General features: G+C 37.5%; 1 protein-coding gene across 5 annotated transcripts in view; it reads left to right on the top strand.

Annotated features, from left to right (window-relative positions):
• Sorcs1 (sortilin related VPS10 domain containing receptor 1) overlaps window positions 1-20,494 on the top strand; it is a 535,816-nt gene that overhangs the window by 498,145 nt on the left and 17,177 nt on the right. For all 5 annotated transcript variants that reach the window (XM_036172192.1, XM_036172212.1, XM_036172201.1 and 2 more), the window contains exons 22-24: window positions 1,947-2,059; window positions 6,732-6,863; window positions 13,721-13,820. In XM_036172192.1, coding sequence (XP_036028085.1) covers window positions 1,947-2,059; window positions 6,732-6,863; window positions 13,721-13,820 — 345 coding nt within the window. The remainder of the gene's footprint in view (window positions 1-1,946; window positions 2,060-6,731; window positions 6,864-13,720; window positions 13,821-20,494) is intronic.

Genomic DNA, 20,494 nt, shown 5'->3' with positions numbered 1-20,494 from the left:
GGAAATGGAATCATTTATATATTGAATACATATCCACAAATTACATGGTCCATACATGGTCTTTAAAAACCTACAGTTGCTAAATACGGTCCCAAGGCCAAGAGCACAGAGCCTCTATCCTATTGGATATATATATATATCCAATGAATATAAATAAGACAAGAAATATCAGATGATGGAGTCAATTAAAAGAGAATGGGATGTTCTCTGTGTTTGGTGATCAGAACAACCTTTCTTATGATAGACTGAGGGAAATAGCCAGGTATGCTGTGATATGGGGCAAGTAGAAACCGCAGCTATAGAAAGTGGATGACATGATAGAGAAGCCATGGGATAGACAGAGCCTAGGAGTACAAGGTGTGCAGGCAGGAAAGCCCTGCAGGACATGAGGTTGCTGAGGTAGGCTACAATGTGTCATGTGGGATGAAAAGAATGGGGTAAGAAAATGCATTTTTTTCTATGTGCAGTGTAGAGCAACTAGCAGATTGGGGGAGAGAGTACTATGTTTTGCATGTTCTGTGTCCCAAGCACTGTGAGGTAGGGGTATTGAAGACATAAAAATACACCCTGACACTGTGTTCTCAAGCTCATACCAGCCTGGGGTCTTAGCTTCACTTTCTGGGTACAGATGCCAGCCAATGACAAAATGTCACAGAGCACTAAAGCTGACCCTTTTTTTTGGAGCACAGAGCTTCCTCTAACAGCTGAATCTTGTCCTGCCTGCCTTGGTCCAAATGTTCTCCATGCCTCCTCTGAGCACCTCCCCATTTCCTCCCAGAAAGTTCTTCTAATAAGGTCAATGTTACTTGAATCACCATCCCACTTCCTGGAGGATCAAAACTAACTCAGGAACTACAGAGAAAACTAAAATATCCCTGATGTTAGGAACAACATGAAATTCCATCCTATGAAACTTATGAGTAACCACCCTCAACAGTAGAATAATTATATTAATAAATATAAGTATGTAATACCATAATTACTATGCCTTCATAAAATGATAAAAGCATGTGTTCAATATAATAGTATTATTTAAAAACTGAAATTACAACATCAATGATAAGGAAGAATGGTCAGTCAAGAAAAACTTTAAATAGCTTTAGAACATTTATGTAGTTAGGTACTGGAAGGAGTGGGTATTCCTGTTAGAGGAACAGTATAGCATGAATCTTAAAGGTACTTACTAATAAAAACAAACCCAGAGCTAGGTACTGGGTTAAAACATGAAGATCAGAGAAGCAGAACAAGCCACAGCCACCTCACCTTCCCAGTTCCTCAGCTGATCCTGTTTCCTTAGACTGGAAGCCTCTGTGTCCTCATCTAGAATGAATCTCAGCTGAACTGTGCTGCTCAAAAGCCTAAAAGCTTAACCAGCTTAGTTCCTGGTCCTCACACCTTATATACCTTTCTGCTTTCTGCCATCTCTTCCTGGGATTAAACGTGTGTCACTGTGCCTGGCTGTTTCCAGTGTGGCCTTGAACTCACAGAGATCCAGATGGATCTCTGCCTCTGGAATGCCAGGATTAAAGGCATGTGTGCCACCATTTTCTGGCCTCTATAGCTAGTGGCTGTTCTGTTCTCTGACCCCAGATGTTTTTTAGGGTGCACAATATTTTGGGGAACATAATATCACCATAGAACCGGGTGTTCATATGTTCTGGCATCATAATATTGCCATTTATCCACAACCCTTGAATCATTTAATGTCCAAGATTTCAATGCCTAGAGCTGGGGATAGTGGGCAAAGGCTTTACAGCTAGGTAAACCAATGCCATGGTTTCAATTTAGCAAAGGAAGAGTTAGAGAGTAACAGGGACAGGGTAGTCATTTTCTTCTCTAGAAGGATCACTATAGTGAGTGTGAAAGGCTTTATATGAAAAACAATGTTTTGACTGTTTTGTGGAGCTATTTAACTTGTAGTAATGGACTTACTGTTATATCCACAGAGGAATTCCGGTCTCTTCGCTTGGCCTTTTCTCCAAACTTGGATGACTACAATCCTGACATCCCAGAATGGAGGAGGGACATCAGCAGAGTCATCAAAAAGTCTCTGGTGGAAGTGAGTAAAAGCATTGCCTTCTCCCCATAAGATATAGTCCTTCCCTGTCCTTGAATGGCTTCATGGAGAACAGACCCTTTGCAAAGGAAGAAGACAGAGCTGGAGATATCAGTTTGGTATCTTAATATTTGTCATAGATATATGCATGCCTGTCTTCATTATTGGGTAAGTACAGCCCTCAGAAACATATGGCCCTTGCCTCCTATAAAGCTAATTGTTCTTCAAGAAGGACATGGACATCTGTGGGAGTTATGTAGCTGAGTTTGGGATTTGGTAAATTTTTCATTAGTAAATGAAAAATCAATGACTGCATAACCCAGGGGAATGCTGGCTAAGTGTCTTCAAGGGTGAATGGAATGAATAAAAGAAGCCCAGGTTGCAGTTCTACATCTGTTAGCACCGAGTGTCAAGAGCACATGGTACAGGACACCTACCCCTATTTCAGTGTCTTAATTCTTTTAAAGATATTTCTTTTCCTTCCCACAAGAAGGTGATTAGTATCCTCCTTTTGTAGAAAAAGCAACTAAGGTACCTCCTCCAGATTCATGAATAATAGGTGACAAACTCCAAAACTGACCTGAATGTCCTGTTTCTCATGTTTGTGGTCTTATAATAAAACACAGCCTCTAATCCCCCTAAGCTTTCAGGAAGAGTAGCAAGGTGATGTGACTTATTCTTCAGTGGGCACAGGGTTGCTGAAAACTGGAGGAGACATATTTCTTAAACACCTCTTCTATCTGTCTCACTTGCATCAGCGGGCCAAAGAGTGAGGTATCTGCTCATGGGTTGGTCAATACAGTGTCCAAACAGGGGAAATCAGAAATATCCCCACAGTATGTTTGTATTAGGTAGGATTTGCTAGATAAACAGAGCTGTTAGAATTAATATATTTAAAGGAGATTTATTAGAGTGGCTTATAGGCTGTGGTCCAGCTAGCCCAACAATGGCTATCTCCCAACATAAAGACCCCAAATCTGACAGTTTTTCAGTCCATGAGACTGGCTATCTCACCTGATCATCCATATACCTTGGGATCCCAAAAAACTAGGTTCTAATACCAGTGAAAGAATGCCTTAGCAGCAGGCTAAATTAACTTGCCAGTAAGAGTAATGGCAAGCAGGCAAAAAAGCAAAAGCATCCTTCTTTCATGTCCCTTTCTATAGGCTGCTAACAAAAGGTATGCCCCAGATTTAGTGTGGATCTTCCGACCTTAACTGATCCAGATTTAGGTCAGATCTTCCCAGGTTAAAGTGGTCAAACTTAGAGTGATTCTTCCCATCTCAAATGATCCAATCAAGAAAAATCCCTCTAGGTCTACCCAGCTGCCTGGGTTTTAGTTAATTGCAGATGTAGATAAGTTGACAACCAAGATAATCCATCATTTGTTCCTAGCACAATATGGAGCAGAAAAGAACATATACAAATGATATATTGATATTTCCTATTGTGCATATCATTTGTATATGTTCTTTTCTGCTCCAAATACATGCTGGAGCTTGATGCAAAACAAAGATGGAGTAAAGACACTAAGATAATCTCTGATTAGAAAGGCGATTGCATATGCTGCCTGTTAGTATCTACCTTCTCACCTGTGAAAATACTTCAGTTTTCTTGATGCTTCATACTATTTAACTACATTTAGTAGCAAAAATAAGCCAATATTTATTTTATGCTCATTTCTAGTTTATAGGTGAGGAAGTTCAGCAAGGAGGCAAAAGCCATGGAATTAAAAGTCAGGGTTTGAAGTCAGACTCTCAGAGGTAGATTCTTAACTCTATGTAGTGCTAGTACTCTAGTCTTTGCCTTTTCTTAATAGAAAACAAGGATAAAGAGAGTATTTGAGTGGAGAAGGGAAAATTTTGGGTACCTCTGAGTAACTGTCATTTCATCTCTGTTTGCATTACTCTTAGCAAGTACCACATTAATGGTTCTATATCCTCGCCACCAGAAGGCTCAATTGATAGACTATTGGCCTGACAGAATTTAGGATTACTGTCTTTGGAGTTGCCTGTCACCAGGACCACAGCTGACTTATTTCTTTTATATCCAAGAAGATAGGTTATCCCCTTCAATGAGCCCTTTACCAGACCCTTACATCTATAATTTTCTAAGCACCTTGGTTCCCTGGAAACTGTGTGATTACCCCCAGTAATTCATCAACAAGGAATTAACTCAGCAATGCCGAGATTTCTGACACTTATTTCTATCCACACCAACTTTCTATGCATCAGAAATTGTAAACATCTACCTTACAACTAGCTTCCCAGTGGTCTAGAAACACTGCTCATTAGTATTTCCAGTCTGCTGCATATAATAGCCAACAGGATGCAGAATAACTGTGTTGGATCAACATCCCCCAGGACAGAGTGGTAGTGATCTAGAGACAAGAAATAATTAATGCTGTTTGATTTCCCAAGACACAACTGATCTGTTCTCTTGTCCCAGTTGTTACTTCCCCCATCTTTGAGATCAGTAATTACACTTGGCCACTTCATTAAGTCCTAAGGGACCTCATTAATTGTGCTGTTCCAACATGAAGGACAGCTTGAGTCATCTTGTTTACAGTTTATTATGTTGCTATGTGACAGAGTCCTCTATAAAATTGGTTACTATTTATTCTCCAAATTGGCTTTTGATATGGACATAGCATAATGGAATCTTTAAATGAATTTCTGTCAATAGATAATTTTTTGCATATGGGGATGCTTTGAACTTAATCTCAGAGTTTGAAACTTAGTAGGCACATACAATAGTATGTTGTCAGCTGTAATCAGTTATATTGTGGCATCAGGATAAAGGAATCACAGAAGACAGATTATATTTATATGCTTCACAGCTAGTTCAAAGCTCACAGTATTACAACCAACCCTTCCCAGATGATTTTGATCCATTGCTTGACCTTGCTGAGTTACTATCTGCCCTGGGCCCTAGATACCTATTATTAGCTGGAATCAGTATCTTAGCTGGAGTGGTATTGTGGGCTGCCTTGTTCTGATATACCTCAGAGTAGGTAATGCTGAGTAAATGTGAGTCTATAGAGTTAGTTTGAGACATCTCTGAAGAGCCTGTCTATCTCCTTTTGAGACTCCCATAGGGTCTCCATGACAGCCTAGCTCCTTCAGCCCATACCTGCTCCATTTCCTTCATTCTCATAGGAAATGAAGAGAAGATTTCTTCAGCATACTAGGGTCACTGAGTCAGCTTCCTGAGTACTCAACCTGTAGTGTATCTTCACTTGCAAAGTAGGGCATAATCATGCTTCAAGGGCTTATGGTGAAAAGCTGCATATAACTTTGCTAAGTTACTCAGCACACCTGGGTAAATCAAAAAGTACTAATATATTGGATTTACTGCCAATTTGGCAAAAACAGTTAAGAAATAATTGCTACAGTTGGAAATCATGAAAAAATGTTCTAAAATACATAGCCCTTTTGATAACTTATAGGAGATAGGTAGAAACATACCAGCAAAATATATTAAAAAAGACATTCTAAGAAGCATTGTAGGCATGCACAAATAAACCTATAGGAAAAGCTAAAAATGTGGAAAAATTGTTCAGAATTCCATTTGGCTAGAGCAATAAAAGCCCATGTGAGCTATAGGTAATTGGCTTGAAAAGGAAGAGTGGAACCACTTTATACAACTCCTTGAGCATATGCTTAATTCAGTAGCAATGGGATTGATTGCAAGCACTTTAAACAGAAGAACATGGCTGAAGTTGGACTATGGTAAGAGTAATGTGAACAGAGGAGCCTACCTCTTTGAGATGAAGATACCATTGCAGTACTCTAGGGTTATGACCTAAACAGCTGATTTGAGATCATCAACAGTAGATGGATACCCACAAGAAGGAATGAGATCATTCATGCAGAAGGCAACAGGTTAAATTATCACAAAGCAGGAAAAAAGAGGAGGGCAAATGTCAGAGGTGAATGGGTGATGATCCCAAACTAACATAACTGGAAAAAATGCCTACTTTAGGCCACAGAAATGTAGAATGAAGATATAAGAGTGATGAGAAGTTATTATTAATATAATTATTAAAATCCTAGTGAAAGAAACATATAGTATTTTGAGTGGTCCCAAGGGAAAAAGTTGATTCTATAACCAACTGTCTTGGGAATGGGCTCAGAGTGAAACCTAGTGTATCAGTATGAGAGCAAATGATTAAACAAGGAGGAAGTTTTTGAATGCTATTTGAATGTTTTATCTTTATGTTAATTTATATGAGTATGTATCAATTATATATAATGGCTTCATTGTGACATTTTTATTTCATGTATGTATGTAATGTTTGCTGATCAATTTCATCCCCTTTTAGCATTTGGATTCCAGCAGAAGTACTTCATGTGATTAAAGTCATTAGTTAGAAAGTCAGCTATTACTCTTAAAATTTTTCTACTTAAAGAAATATAAGTACAGGCATAAACAACTAAAAAGACAGTCACTGTGATGGCTCTCAGATTGGGTCTGAATCAAACATTCTGCTCTGAACCTAACTGATGACCCAAGGATGACCATTCTATCCCCTACTGCCTGCCGTACCCAAGTGTCTGCTCCTAAGTCACCACTTCTCACATTCCAGTATAGCTTCTGTCTGTATTAGTGCCTAATACCTGCCTCTTTGTCTTCCTTCTCCATAGGACTCATGCCCTCTTTGTGTCTCCCATAGGCCACAGGGATTCCCAGCCAGCACATCCTAGTGGCAGTGTTGCCCGGCTTACCCACCGCTGCTGAGCTCTTCATTTTGCCCTATCAAGATGCAACCAGGGAAAACAAAAGGTCACCAGAGGACCTGGAGCAGGTGAGTTGCCCAGAAGACATTTCCAACTTCTCCCTGAAATTTCTCCCACAATCTGAGAACAAGAGACTTATATGAAGGCTGTGCCACTTAGAATTTAGGGAAGTCTACATTTTGGTGAAGAGATGACAGTTTAGAGAGATCTATGCTAATTTTGTAGTTTTTGTTGCTGATATTCATGGATCTATCAGACAAAGAAATCAAAGACAATAAATTCTTATTAGTAATTTAGTTAAAGTCACAACAATCCCATAGGTATTTTTGTTGATTAAATAAATAATAAAAGAAAACACTTGGCCAATATAATTATAATAGGTGCTCATTAAATGTAACAATTATATATGTGGAAATAAGAAAACTTAGTTCTTTAGATTATTAAATAGACTGGGATACTGAAAGACATTTTTGGAACAAAGAATGTTGATAGTTAGAAAGTAAAATGATTAATGACTTGACTTTCACAAAGTTGAGAATCAAATGAAGACAATAAGAAAATGGAAGAATATATAGTGACAAAGTGGCTAGTATCAGTTATGAGGGTTTATAGTAAAAGAGGTAATTCTATAATTTCAGTGAAAAGCAAGCTACCAAGCTAGATGTCAAAACATTGACTAAGGAAGTTGTTATATTTTAGCCTGTCCAGAATTGTAGTCAAAGTAAACCCAGCATTATATAAAGCTCATGAGAAATTAATGACTTAGTTATGGAGAGCATTATTATCCTGATTGAAAAATACAATGGTGAAATTACCTTATAAGGCCAGGGTAGGCTGCCTACAAGTAACCTGTAGTTTTCATTCTATGTAAAGTCTGTTGATTGTTTTCTCAATCACTTAAACAACTGAGAAAATGGTAAGAGTGAGATTAGAAACTCTTTTAATTTAAAGGTCCAGAGATCCAGTTCAGAGAGCAATAAATTCTTGCAGTCATGTAGATATAGTACCACTGCTAAAATTTCGTATGTTTTTGCCCCATTGCAGATCAGAGGGTTAGATTGGTTCTTCCCAAACTGTTAATAAATGTGAAAGCAGAAGACAAGGTGCTTCATTGAAAAATGTGAAGGAGGAAGGAACATTGGGAAAGCTAAAACAGCTTCCAACCTAATAACATATGCAGACTTTTCAGACAAATACAAAAGATATAAGCAACAAAAGCCAGCCTATTGTGTGAGAGCTGACTCAGCAATGCTTCTCTGGTCCCCTCCTTCTAGACATTGTACTAAATGCCCTGTAGGATAAGAGCATGGATCCTGTCCAGTGGTTCCTGAAGAGTGGGAAAGAAAAACCACAGTGAAGTATCCCTAGCTCCTTTCCCTGAGCCTCTTCTGAGAGGACTCCCCAGGGAACAGAAAAGCTAGTTGAATGGAACTATCTTGTCAGCAAAATAAATTGAGAATTCTTCACAGCAAGAAGCACTTGACCCTTTATCAGGATGCCACCACTAGGTTAATCAAGTGCCCTCTATCTGGGAGAGCTCCACCAACCTTGCTTTCAGATCCTCAGAGAGTGGGAAAAGGGTCTCTTGCCCTCGGTGGCCTCATCAAGAAGAGCATATTGTGCTATCCTAAAAGCAGCTGCTCAAGTGAGCAAGCTCTGCCCTCTGGGCCCTTTATCCCATGCTTCTCTCTGAGTCTTCTGGGATGACAGGTGTGGATCTTCCACTCCTGGAAGGAAGAGAGACCGCCATGCTCTGAGAAGGCTGTGATGTCTTGCTGGAGAGAGAGGGGCTTATACTTGTAGTCTTTCAAACTCCTTAAATGTCATTATGGGAAGAACATACCAACTAGTTATCCAAAACCAAGTGCTCAACCATGAAAACATATATACAAATGACAATATATAGACTGAGCAGGTCATTTTTAGAAACATATATGTATGTACGTAAACATATATACATGACAATGAAAAAAAACATAAATTCAGATGACAGCTAAGAGAGTTATATGAGAGGGTTTACAGGCAGTAAAAGAAAAGGAGAAATATTACAATTGTGTTATAATCTCAAAAATAAAATAAAATTAAAAGGCATTTAGAAGAAACAAAAGGGACAGTAGAGAAATACCAAACACAAATAATGCATTTTCTGCTTAATCTGTGTCACTCCTTACAGATACAAACTGCAAATTTTGAGGGCAAAAAAAATGAAAGACATCTGCAAAAATAGATTAATCTATTGGTGACATTTAATAGGCTTACTATTCACTATTAAATATGTTCAAATAAGCACAGCTTCTTTATTTTGTGCACTTATGCTATTCTCCGTCAACTCTGAATTTGAAACATGAAGATCTGAGTTATAAAGATAATATTATATTGATTAGGAAGGTCATTAAAATAGGAAAGCTGTAATCAGTATAAGGCTAAAAAGAGGTGAATCAAAGGTATATGGCTAAAGGACAGAGAAGCTTAAAGCTGGAAATGAACCATCCAAAGAACTAGGTGAAGAAGCCTCAATTTGAATTTAGAATTTGGCTCCACAGCCTCTCCACCGTGTAGTTGTGTTGTATGTATTGGGGAAAAGTTTTCTCTGTTAAAAACAAAAACTTCCTCAATTAGTAGTTAAAGGGAACACCGGTTCAGGCTTTATCAACTGGGTCTTCTCCAAAGTCACCTTAGCTTGTATTTTCTCTAAAGATGGCACCAGAGTAGTATTTATATTCAGCAAGTTTTACGTTCCTCAGACCAACTTTATGAACAAGTGTTACTACTTGACATTGACAAATTTGCTAAAGACATTTTAAAAAGTATTTACTATTTGGGAATTTCAGAAAATGTGTATAAGAGCACCACATATCTGTGCTATAACCACAGCTCCTGCCACATAAGGGCCATTTAGGACTATATGTGCTTTCATAGACTTCTGAGGCTCTGCAGTGAAAACCTTTTAGCTTTCAGTGGGGGAGGGGTGTGCTCAGGAGCTGCACCTAGCCATAGCTGAGCTAGGACATTTCAGATAAACCATCTGCATTCAGTGTTCCTAAGAACAAACTGCAAGTTGATCCAAAACCTAACAAGTTGGGGTACCAGCAAATAGAGATCCAAATGCCCACTCGACAAAGGTGGGACAGATACCCATATCAAACAACACTACTAATATTGTAACTGCAGAAGCCTAGGTTTCAAAATAAAACCACAAATAACACTAAACACCAAGACAAAATGTGTCCTCCAAAGTAAAATATTATTTCCCCAGTGATGTTCACTGAAGGAAGCAACTCAGATTATGCACAGGTAATAAATTCAAAATAACAATTATAAACATGTTCAAGAAACATAAAGAGAAGGTGAATAAATTCTGGGATGAAGACCAAAAAAAAAAAAAAATACACAAACTTTCAAATAAAATAAGGAAAGCGATTCAACATTTTGCTTTATTTAAATAAGATATTTATTATTTGAAAATTCCATACATGTAAACAATGAATTTTGATCATATCCTATTTCCACATCCCCCTCCCAACTTCATGTGGTCTTTTCTGAGTCTACATCACCACTTTGTACCACCTGTTTGGACTGTTTCAAAAACTGACTAACTCATCTCTTCAGCTTCCCTTTTGTTCATGTTTCAATGATTGACATTTTTATTCCTGTTTGTGAATGTGTTTTCTCCAAATAATTTTATTAAAGATGGTCTAAATGTTGAATATGTTCCTAGTATGGTGGCCATCACCATGTGGACCAAATATTGACAGCCCACTCACTGTCTTTGGAGGCATGTAGAGTGGTAACGATGATTCTCTACTCTCTGGGGATAGCCTCATCACTTATTTAAGACAATTGAGTTGGAAGAAGAAATTCCATGTGTCTCTTCCAACCTGAAGAAATTCAATGGTTGCAAGTTCTTTTCCTCCTGTGCGATGGTAATGGAAACATTTGAAATGGCTTTTTTTTTTCCAGTCTGGTTCCCCATGTGATAGGAAGCATCTGCCCACCTGTGGTGGATATTGTGCATGAGGGGGAAAATGCCTCTTTTGTTCACATCCCTGAGGGTTTTCCTTTGTTACTTTACTCAAGCTGAGCTGATTCTGATTGCTACACTCAATCTTCATCTTTAGAGATAAAGATAAGGAGAATTGAATTGCTGTATTTCCTATAGTAAGGGTCTTCCAAGACATCCCTCTCTAGTGTCTGTACTACGTCACCATTGCCTTTTCAAGTAGTAATTTAAATGAAGTGTGAACTTCATCTGAACCATAGGCATATCCTACCAAACAGGCGGATACCAAGAATAATAGGGTGTTTCTTGAGCTGTGATTGTGTAGCTGAAGTAGGGTAGGAAATGGTCTGTGTGGGAAAGCGGCAGAAGAGGAATGCGGGTATGAATTACAACTGCAATTCACTTAGGAGGCACACTTTTCACTGGACAGCAAGAGAAGTAATTCATCTCACTTCAGCAAGTCTGCTCTCTGAGGGATCACATACAATTCCACTTGAGTCTTTATCAGGCAGTGCACTTGCCCTTCTCATCTAGGCTCTTGCTATGCTTCCTGTAGATTGTAGTTTATTATACTCTTTCTATTGTCCACACTTTCAAACATTACAATCTGTATAGACTAGTGGAATGAACACTTTCATGAGGAAAGTGTGTGTGTGTGTGTGTGTGTGTGTGTGTGTGTGTGTGTGTTACAGGTGGATTAGAAATGACAGTGTAGTGAATTAAATACTGTGCCATTTTTATCTCCTAAACTCAATTACCCAGATATATAACTAGACATCTTCCTTTCTTCCTCTTGGTCAAATAGTTCAGGAAATCTTTTTTTTTTTATTTTTAGTAGTGCTGAACTAGGATAAGGAGTCAAACAAAACTGAAGTCTAGTCTCAACTCCTCAAATATTAACTTGGATATGTCCTTTGAGCTCTATGCTCTTACATGGGGATGCCATCATAAACACAAGGAAAAATAGACAGACATAAGCAACATTATCAAAATAAACTGTTCAATGCATATACCATATATTTAAATAATAAATAACATCTCATGATCTCATAAAGACAATACAGAGTAAGAACTTCTGTAATTAACCTGGTAAGAGGTTTAAAGAGTTGTTGAAATTTGTAAACTATTTACTACTAATTTTTTGACTAGCAAAACGCCTGGTTCTAATTAAGGTTATACTTGTAAGGAATGTGAATTACATTAACTTTTGCTTCTTATGCATAATTTCTTTCCCACAGAGTACAGATTATTTATCAAATATCTTTTGATGCAAGATAAATAACATGAAACATATTCTGTTACTTGATTAATTTTTCATACCTGGTTTAGTTTTGTAAATGATATAGACAAATCCAATAAAGCAATGATAGAAACCAGCACACCTCTAATTATTTTCATGAGGGGCTCTACTGGAGATAATAAATTAAAAGTATGTTGTTCTGATAAATTATATTTTTTGATTTAGTTATTTATATGTCTCATTTGAATATAAACATGTTCAGGACTAAGAAGTAGTATCATTTCACCTGGTGAAAATGAGAAGTCCCTCTGTTGGAGATACATAGTTTGGTTTTATGTTTCTGATATTCTCTAGGAAACAGGCCAGTTTTCTAATTGCTTCTGAGACATCTTTCATGTTTGGACTAGAATGTTTTTTCATTATATATCTACATATGCCTGTTTTTGGATGTTTGCATGTATATGTATGTTAATAATCTATATGCATTTATAAGTTTCAAAGCCAAAACCTTTGTAATAGACATTTACTAAAAATCCATTGTTTATTTCCTTTCTAGACCCCACTAACTGAGTAGTAATCAGAGATTTCAGAGAAAACACCTATGATGAATTTGCTTGGAAATCTATTCTTTCTATAAACCTGGACTGCTAAGGAAAATTTCCCATGCTCATAAGAAAGGATCTTCACAGAGGGACCAAGTTGTTTGCAGCAAGGTTTTAACACAGCCTTGCTTTTTTTCATCGTTTCAAAAATGACAGCGTTTGAGAGAAGGGCCCCAGGTGCTATCCATGGGGCATGGAGGATTACCTCACACTCCTCTTGTTCATAGCACTGTAGTTACATTACCAACTAGTGACTTCTATATGGACTCCAGACTAAACCACCAGGCCTACTTAATTATTAAGGCTCCACAAGTTGCCATTTTGGCAACTTAGTAGAGAAGATGAAACTCAGCAAATAAAAAAAAAAAAGGAAAGCAGAAGAATTTAACTAGAAGAACAATGGTCAGCATCCATCTAATTAGACTTAATAGCATACTAAATAATATATTAACTTGAGGCTTAAAATAGTATATTAAAAATAAGGCAAGGATAGAAGATAAAAATAAGTAGTATGATTACTCTTCAGAGCCTTTCAGAAATTCCCCAAAATGTGTGAGCCAAGCATAATAAATTTCTATGCTAAACAAAAAAGAGCTTTTATCCTATCTATAATACCTTATGGTATGCAATTTCTGCCGAAACACCTTGCCTGGGCCAAATAGTCCATGGTCTAGAATTCCACGTCTTCTACCAACATGTAACAGCCTCAGAAATGGTTTAGCAAATGCCTACATGCATGAAACAAAGATTAACTAACTCATTGCTGAAACTGTGGCTGCATTGTGTTTAACAGTATTGTTCATTATATTATTGACATTTATTATCCAACAGTCATAACTTGCTTATCCATGAAAGCCACTAGATGGTTTAGAGAAAGTGAAGGAAGCAAAGTGAATCACACTCAGAATGTGTGGATTGTACCAACCCACTACTTTTCAGGTCTTATATATAATAGACTTTCCCTTTCTGTCATTTGCAGTATAATGTTAGCAGGCCTTGGTGAACATTCAAAGTATTTCTCAGTGTGGCTGTTCACACTCAATATGACTATTTTGGTGGAACTAACTATAACACTTCTTTCAGATATCTGAAGTTCTAATCCACAAACTCAATCAAAACTTGGTGCACTTCGAGCTGAAGCCTGGGGTCCAAGTTCTTGTTCATGCAGCTCACCTAACAGCAGGTCAGTTTTCATGTTTGGGGCTTCTTACCAGCTACTGTACTGAAGAGAAATCATATCCATTGTAATCAGGGATACATGACAAGTATAAATTGAACACAGTTCTTGAAAATCTACTTAAATGATGGTTCTGCCACAGTGAGGAACCAGTTTGGCAAGAGAATAAGATATTGCTTTCACTTAGTCTCTAGAAAACAGTTTAATAAATCATTTAGGTGCATGCTCTCATCTGATAGCATGCTTTGTTTCAACATACCTATAAATAGAGCATTAACTTTCAAATATTTCCATAAAGCCTTATTTTCAATCAATTCATTGCACAAAGAATTTTATTTCCTTATGTTCCAGGCTATGGTAGTACAGGTGAAGTAGAGGTGTGGGGAAGATAGAGAGGCAACCTTCATTTGGTCCTAATTTTGTAAATAAATATTCTTGATCTTCTGTCTCTTTACTTATAAAAAGTAGATAAGGAAATCCTCCTTCTAACCATAGAGAAAGCTTTTAATAAAAAATAAATAATCTCAAGCATTTATAAATAGATATCACTATGTATGTTAATAATTAATTAGATGAACAATAATTATCAATTACTTGTTTTGGCAGAGTATTACACTGATGCTTCATGGAGTACAAATGACAACTGGAAATAGTTTGTATACTGATGAAACTTACAATATGGGTTAGGGTAGGAATGTATAGTGGTGGCATTTGTTGGAGGTGGGCTATAGGATGGGGAGAAGATGTAGGCAGTTGGGGTGATCTCTCAACAGGTACATGTATGAGCGTTTGTGTAGAGAGTAAACACATTATATATAAGCATTTAACTTTTAAAGGCATTTTTGTTTTGTTTTGATTTCTTTTTTTTTTTATCCAGATCTTTAGTTTCCATCATTTTTCTAGAACTCACTGTGCACACCTAGAAAACAGATTTACATTCTGTGTACCATAGAGATGGCTATGGAATGTAAGGCAGTGGGAGAATTACCTTAATTTGGATGATACACTTAGAAGAATACATGACATGTAAAAGGCTGTTTTTCTTTCAATTCTTTTGTATTATTAACAATTGAAGCAATTTAAAAAATTAAAGGCAGAGATGAGTTTTATTTGTTCCAAATTAGATTGAATATTTTATTAAAGGAGGTAGTATTTGGGGAGATTCTTGAAGGATGGATAAGACAGAACTCATGAGATATTACAAAGACCAAAGCACTGAAAGTCAAATGCCTTAGGGTTGCTGAGGAAGCCAAACACATGAGGATGGAGGACAGAAGATGCCATCTCAATGCTTTATTGTCTTGGAGATTCCAGAAGGTTTCCAGGTCTAGAAGCAGGCTAAGCATATTGTCACTGTCTCCTATTTTTCTCCCACTGTCTTAAAAACTAAGTAGTCAGATTCAACTTTTATAGAACACAGGGAAGGGACCTAGATTATGGAACATGCCATATGAGCCATCTGTACTTTAGTGGACCCTGCCAAGCCATAAGAGCCTTTGAAAAGGGGTGTGAAATTTACTTAATCATTAATTAATTAAACTTACTTAGAAGACATACTGTGCAACATCATCTTCTCCCACAGTACATAGAGCTACTTGCTCATGTATAAATTTAGAGACTAATTATATTAGAGCCTGATATTCTATAAAGAATTCTTCATTTGAAAGAATATGTTTCATCTCTTGTAATTTAAGGATGAATTCAGAAAATGATAAATTCTGTTGTAGTGAGACTTGATCAGAGAATGTCCCTTTTCTATGTACATAGAGACTCTATTGGAATGGGGGTGGGGGGGAATAGCCCAAGGCAAGCTAAACAGAGAACTAGCTATATTTCTCCAGTTCCCCTCTTCTGGAAGCCAACTATATTTTGGCCCTCTACTTTTCCACACAGCTTTCTTTTCAGTTATTCTGTGTGTCAGCTTTTCATTTCACCTGTCATATTATACTTCCGATATGTCTCACACTATTTTGGTAAATTTGACATGCAGTAATACCAGCACTCAAGAGGTGGCCAGGAGAATCAAGGCAAGACTGATTAAAGACCCTGTCTCAAATACAAGAAGAATAGAAAAAGGAGTGAGTAGGTGGGTGGATTTCTTGTGAGAACTAGTTTAGAATGAAAACTAAGCTTAGCCATGAGAAACTGATGCATCAATGAAGTCCTAAGAAATGTGTGGATTCACAGCTCACATGGAAACTTCATTGTTGATAGCTAGGAGATATTCATTCCAGTGGAGCAAGTTTAGATGGCCAGGAAAAATACACAGTTGAAAAAAACCTGAGAATTTCCTCTATTTCATGCTTACAGTTCTTTCACAGGTTGGTGTTTGGGAGCAGAAATCAGGTTTCTAGGAAGAAAGGCTGGCAGAAAGAATATATGTAATTGGAAATCCACATAGCTATAACATTTGAAAGACAGATGCTATATCAAAGACATGTATGACCCAAGGTTGCCAAGACAACACGAAAAAAGATACAACTGAAGGCCAGGTGGGAGGGGAAACCTCTTATACTCAGTCAGCTTGATGAGAAAAAGAAAAATCTTTATCTCCCTATTATTATGGCTGTTTACATTCCTTTATATTAGACTTATTAGTAACATCTTCTGTTAGTCTGACTGCAAACTTTATCAGTCAATGTTATAAAGTTTGCATCATGAATAACTCAGCAGCTATATTGATGTAGACTTAATGTGGAACATTAGTTTCTGTACAGGAATAAAATGACCAAGACTGAAAGAATAACTAAACTTAAAATGCTGTTTGTTCACATAAGAGTATAGAACTGGCCATATGTGTAGGTACAGACATTCTGGATTGAACTTTCACTATAACAAGAACATCAAAAGATTTGTGTCAAGAATGACACTTGAATAATTATAATGATGAAGTATCAGTTTCTTATTTAAAATTGATCCTAAGGTAGCTAGAGCTACCTTATTTAGAAAAATAAAAATAGCTATCTGAATATCAGCATATTGGACCACATGTCTACCAAATAGAGTAGAGGGTAATTTCCTTTTATGTGTGGAAAACAGGGCATGATCAGTGAAGGGTAGGTGGCTTGAGGTGCTTGTAATGGTGTTTATTTAATTGAAATAAACATTTTCACATATAGGTGAAGAAGATTGTTTGATGTAGATATGGCATTTGGTTCCCGTTCTCTTCTCATCCTCTTATATCCCTTACAAAAAGGAAAGTCCTTTTGTAAAGGACCACTGTCTGCAGCATTTCATGTCTCCAAGCATGACTACTGAAACCTTTATGGGGACCATTATCACACACTGCTGCTTCCATTAATTGCTCAGCAGATGTTCAGAAGTCTCCTTTCAAGCCAGAGTATGTTGCTGGTGAGAGGCAGTGCATTATTTGGTTATTCTCCCAGGGAAATGCACTGTCTCCTTTCAGGAATTTACTAGCCTGATTTTGGTTTTCAAATTCAGTTCCCTATTTGCTTTCATGGGAATACAAGGTAAGCATTTGCAGAAATCTGGGTGTCATTAGAGACTGGATTTTGCTTATCTCCTCCTGTATTCTCTCTTTGGGAATTCATTAATTTCTGTAGCTAAGCCAAGCTAAACTTTGAATGCAGTGTTTATTTTGTTCATAGTCTTCCCTGTGCTTCTTGGAAACTGTGATTTCTCTTGAGGGTCTAGCCATACCTGACAGATATATTTCTAGAATTCTCTTTGCAGAAATAAGAGATTTGGTATTATGTGAGAATAGAGGGGAAATAAAGAACATGTTGTTATGAAGGTGGAGCCAAGGTCTCAGCTTGGACAAATGCTTTTGGCTTTTAGAACTTTGTTTAGCAGACAGAGGCTAAAGCATTGCAGAACCAGCCAGAGGGTTAGAAAAGGGTATATAAATCAGTCACATTTGGCATTGTACTAATAATACTGATGTTTGGGGAAAAGAGTAACTGTGTTCAGACTACCCACCTACCCCTGGCTTCTTTGGCTTTCTGTATTCCTAACTCTATTTGTAATTTAAGACTTAGCTATTATATGCCACCATGTGCTTGACATCTTTCTAAAGCCTTTGCCTCATTATCACCACCCTTGTCTGAAATTATTGATTTTTAAATCTCTATCTGGTGATGGTGATTATGGCTATCTTCATTTTCATCCTCCTCACACATACTTATTTCTTATGAGCAGAGTTCTTAACATCATCTTGTTGTCACTATTACTGAACCCAGCAGACAACTTGCAAGTCAGTTGCTCAACTAACTTTACTTTTACAAATATCAGTTGCATAATGCATAATGTATAGAACTATAGATATGCATATGAACCAATCTTCATGACCATTCTAGCTGAACACCTGGCTAGTGGAGCCTTTCATTATTTTATCCAATAGGCATCTAGAGAAAACCATTTTCTCTATTTTTTATTCCATATTATGGATATGAACATGAATGGACAGTTAGAAGGAAAATAAAGCCCTTTCTCCTTGGAGTCCTGTGTTTCAGAAAAAGAGAAGGCAAAAAGGATGGGCAGGAGAGCAAGAGTCTGTTACTAAAAAAAAGGCCGAGTCAAGTATAACTTCTTGCCCCTTGCTTAGTGATCAGTATCATATATTTTTAGAATCAAGATTGCATTGTGAGGAGTGTTTGCTGGCCACTTACAAAGGCTCAAAATCTGATGCCAGTCATTTGATTTCTATTGGTTACTATTGAAGAATAAACCTGATCCATTAATTAAAAAATCTATAAAAGATATATTTTTGCTTTTGTTTTTTCATTACTAACTTGGAATGTACTCAGGAGCAGTATCACTTTCAGATTCATCATTTTATTCCTCAATGCTTCTATTTTCTATGCCTCATTTTGCAATAATTCCTTTAAATTTATGGCTCTTGGGGAGGATATAAGACAAATTAGGACCCTCATTACTTCTACACAGGACAGAGCTGAACAACAAATACTCATGAATGAATACAGTGGACAGGGCAGTAACAATGGATAAGACAGTAGCAGGGAAGCCACCTACTGAAATGATTCCTCAAGTAGTAAATTTGAATAGTAGTTCACAATTCATTCTTTTTATAACACAGAATTTTTAAGGAACATTGCAAAAATTATGATTTCTTGTTTATCAAAAAAGGAAAGTTTAGTGGCTTGCATTGGATTTGGTGTCATTAAGAATAAAATCTACAAGCAAGCTGGAATAGGAGGTTCAATCTCAGGAGGGAAGATTAAGTCACTAAACTGTGAGCTTTAAGTTTCTGATCCTGTCAGATGTTATATTCTTAGGTAGGAGAAGTCCACTGCCAGGTGGACAAATTCTACTTGTTGGTGCAAATATTTCAGGCGCCATCAAATGTTCCATCTTTGCTCCTATGAGCATTCATCATCAGAATTAAAATGTCCTCACATGTGGCTGGCACGGGGACTATCAGGAAGTTACTGGGTTATTGGTTGTTCTATGATAGAATAGACAAGAGCCTACATTAAGATAGACAGTAAGAGGAAGAAGCCAAGGGGATAATCTGGCATATTCCATTTGAGAACACAATCCCAAATAGAATATTCCACATTCAAATGAAAAAAATTCAGAGCTATTCATATTTCATCAGTTTAGTTTATTGTGTAAATAAACTGAAATTTGGATAATGGGATCCCCTTAGAGGAGCTGAGATTGACTGGTTCTTCAGAACTTTGAGTAAATAAAGCTGTCTTTCTTTTGTTCTTTTTTTAAAAACATTTTTATTTTATAATTAATTTAATTTTTCATATCAGCCACAGATTCCCCTGTCCTCCCTCCTCCTACCCCCCAGCCTTCCTCCCCAATACACTCCCCATTCCCACCTCCTCCAGGGCAAGGTCTCCCCTGGGGGGTCAGCCCAACCTGGTACATTCAGTTGAGGCAGGTCCAGTCCCCTCCTCCCTATACCAAGCCTGAGCAAAGTGTCTCAGTATAGGCCCTAGGTTCCAAAAAGTCAGTTCATGCACCAAGGACAGGTCCTAGTTCCACAGCCTGGGGGCCTTCTAAAGAGTTCAAGCTAATCAACTGTTTCATTTATCCAGAGGTCCTGATCCAGTTCCATGGGGGCTCCTCAGCTATTGGTTCATAGTTCATGTGTTTCTACTAGTTTGGCTATTTATCCCATGCTTTTTTCCAATCATGGACTCAATATCTCTTGCTCATATAATGCCACCTCTCTCTCGCCAATTGGACTCCTAGAGCTCCACCTGGGGTTTGGCCATGGATCTCTGCATCTGCTTCCAAGAGTTCTATCATGACAGGGTGTTCAGCCATCTCATCACCAGAGTAGGTCAGCTCAGGCACTCTCTTGACCATTGTCAGTAGTCTATAGTGGAGGTATCTTTGTGGATTTCTGGGGACCTCTCTAGCAAAGCTGTCTTTCATGGTTGGAAAACCTGTGTCCAAGCCAAGGTAGGAGATCTTTGCTACAGACTACCTGATCCCCAGCCTGACCACATGGCAGTTAAACTAAGAAACACCACAAAAATAGAAAACAGAGGGTGTTTATTGTCTCAAGTGAGAAATTATATGGGGTAACCAAGAAACTGCAAATCCAGATCTTACTTTTGGATCAATAAGCATGATTTTGAGATATTGATCCAAAAGTAAGATCTGGATTTGCAGTTTCTTGAAATCATGCTTATATACCCAGCCCCTTTGCCAGTCTCCAGAATACTGTAGAAAGCACT

Source organism: Onychomys torridus, chromosome 1, assembly GCF_903995425.1.
Source record: "Onychomys torridus chromosome 1, mOncTor1.1, whole genome shotgun sequence".
NCBI lineage: Eukaryota > Metazoa > Chordata > Mammalia > Rodentia > Cricetidae > Onychomys > Onychomys torridus.
This window is presented reverse-complemented; position numbering and strand designations above follow the sequence as displayed.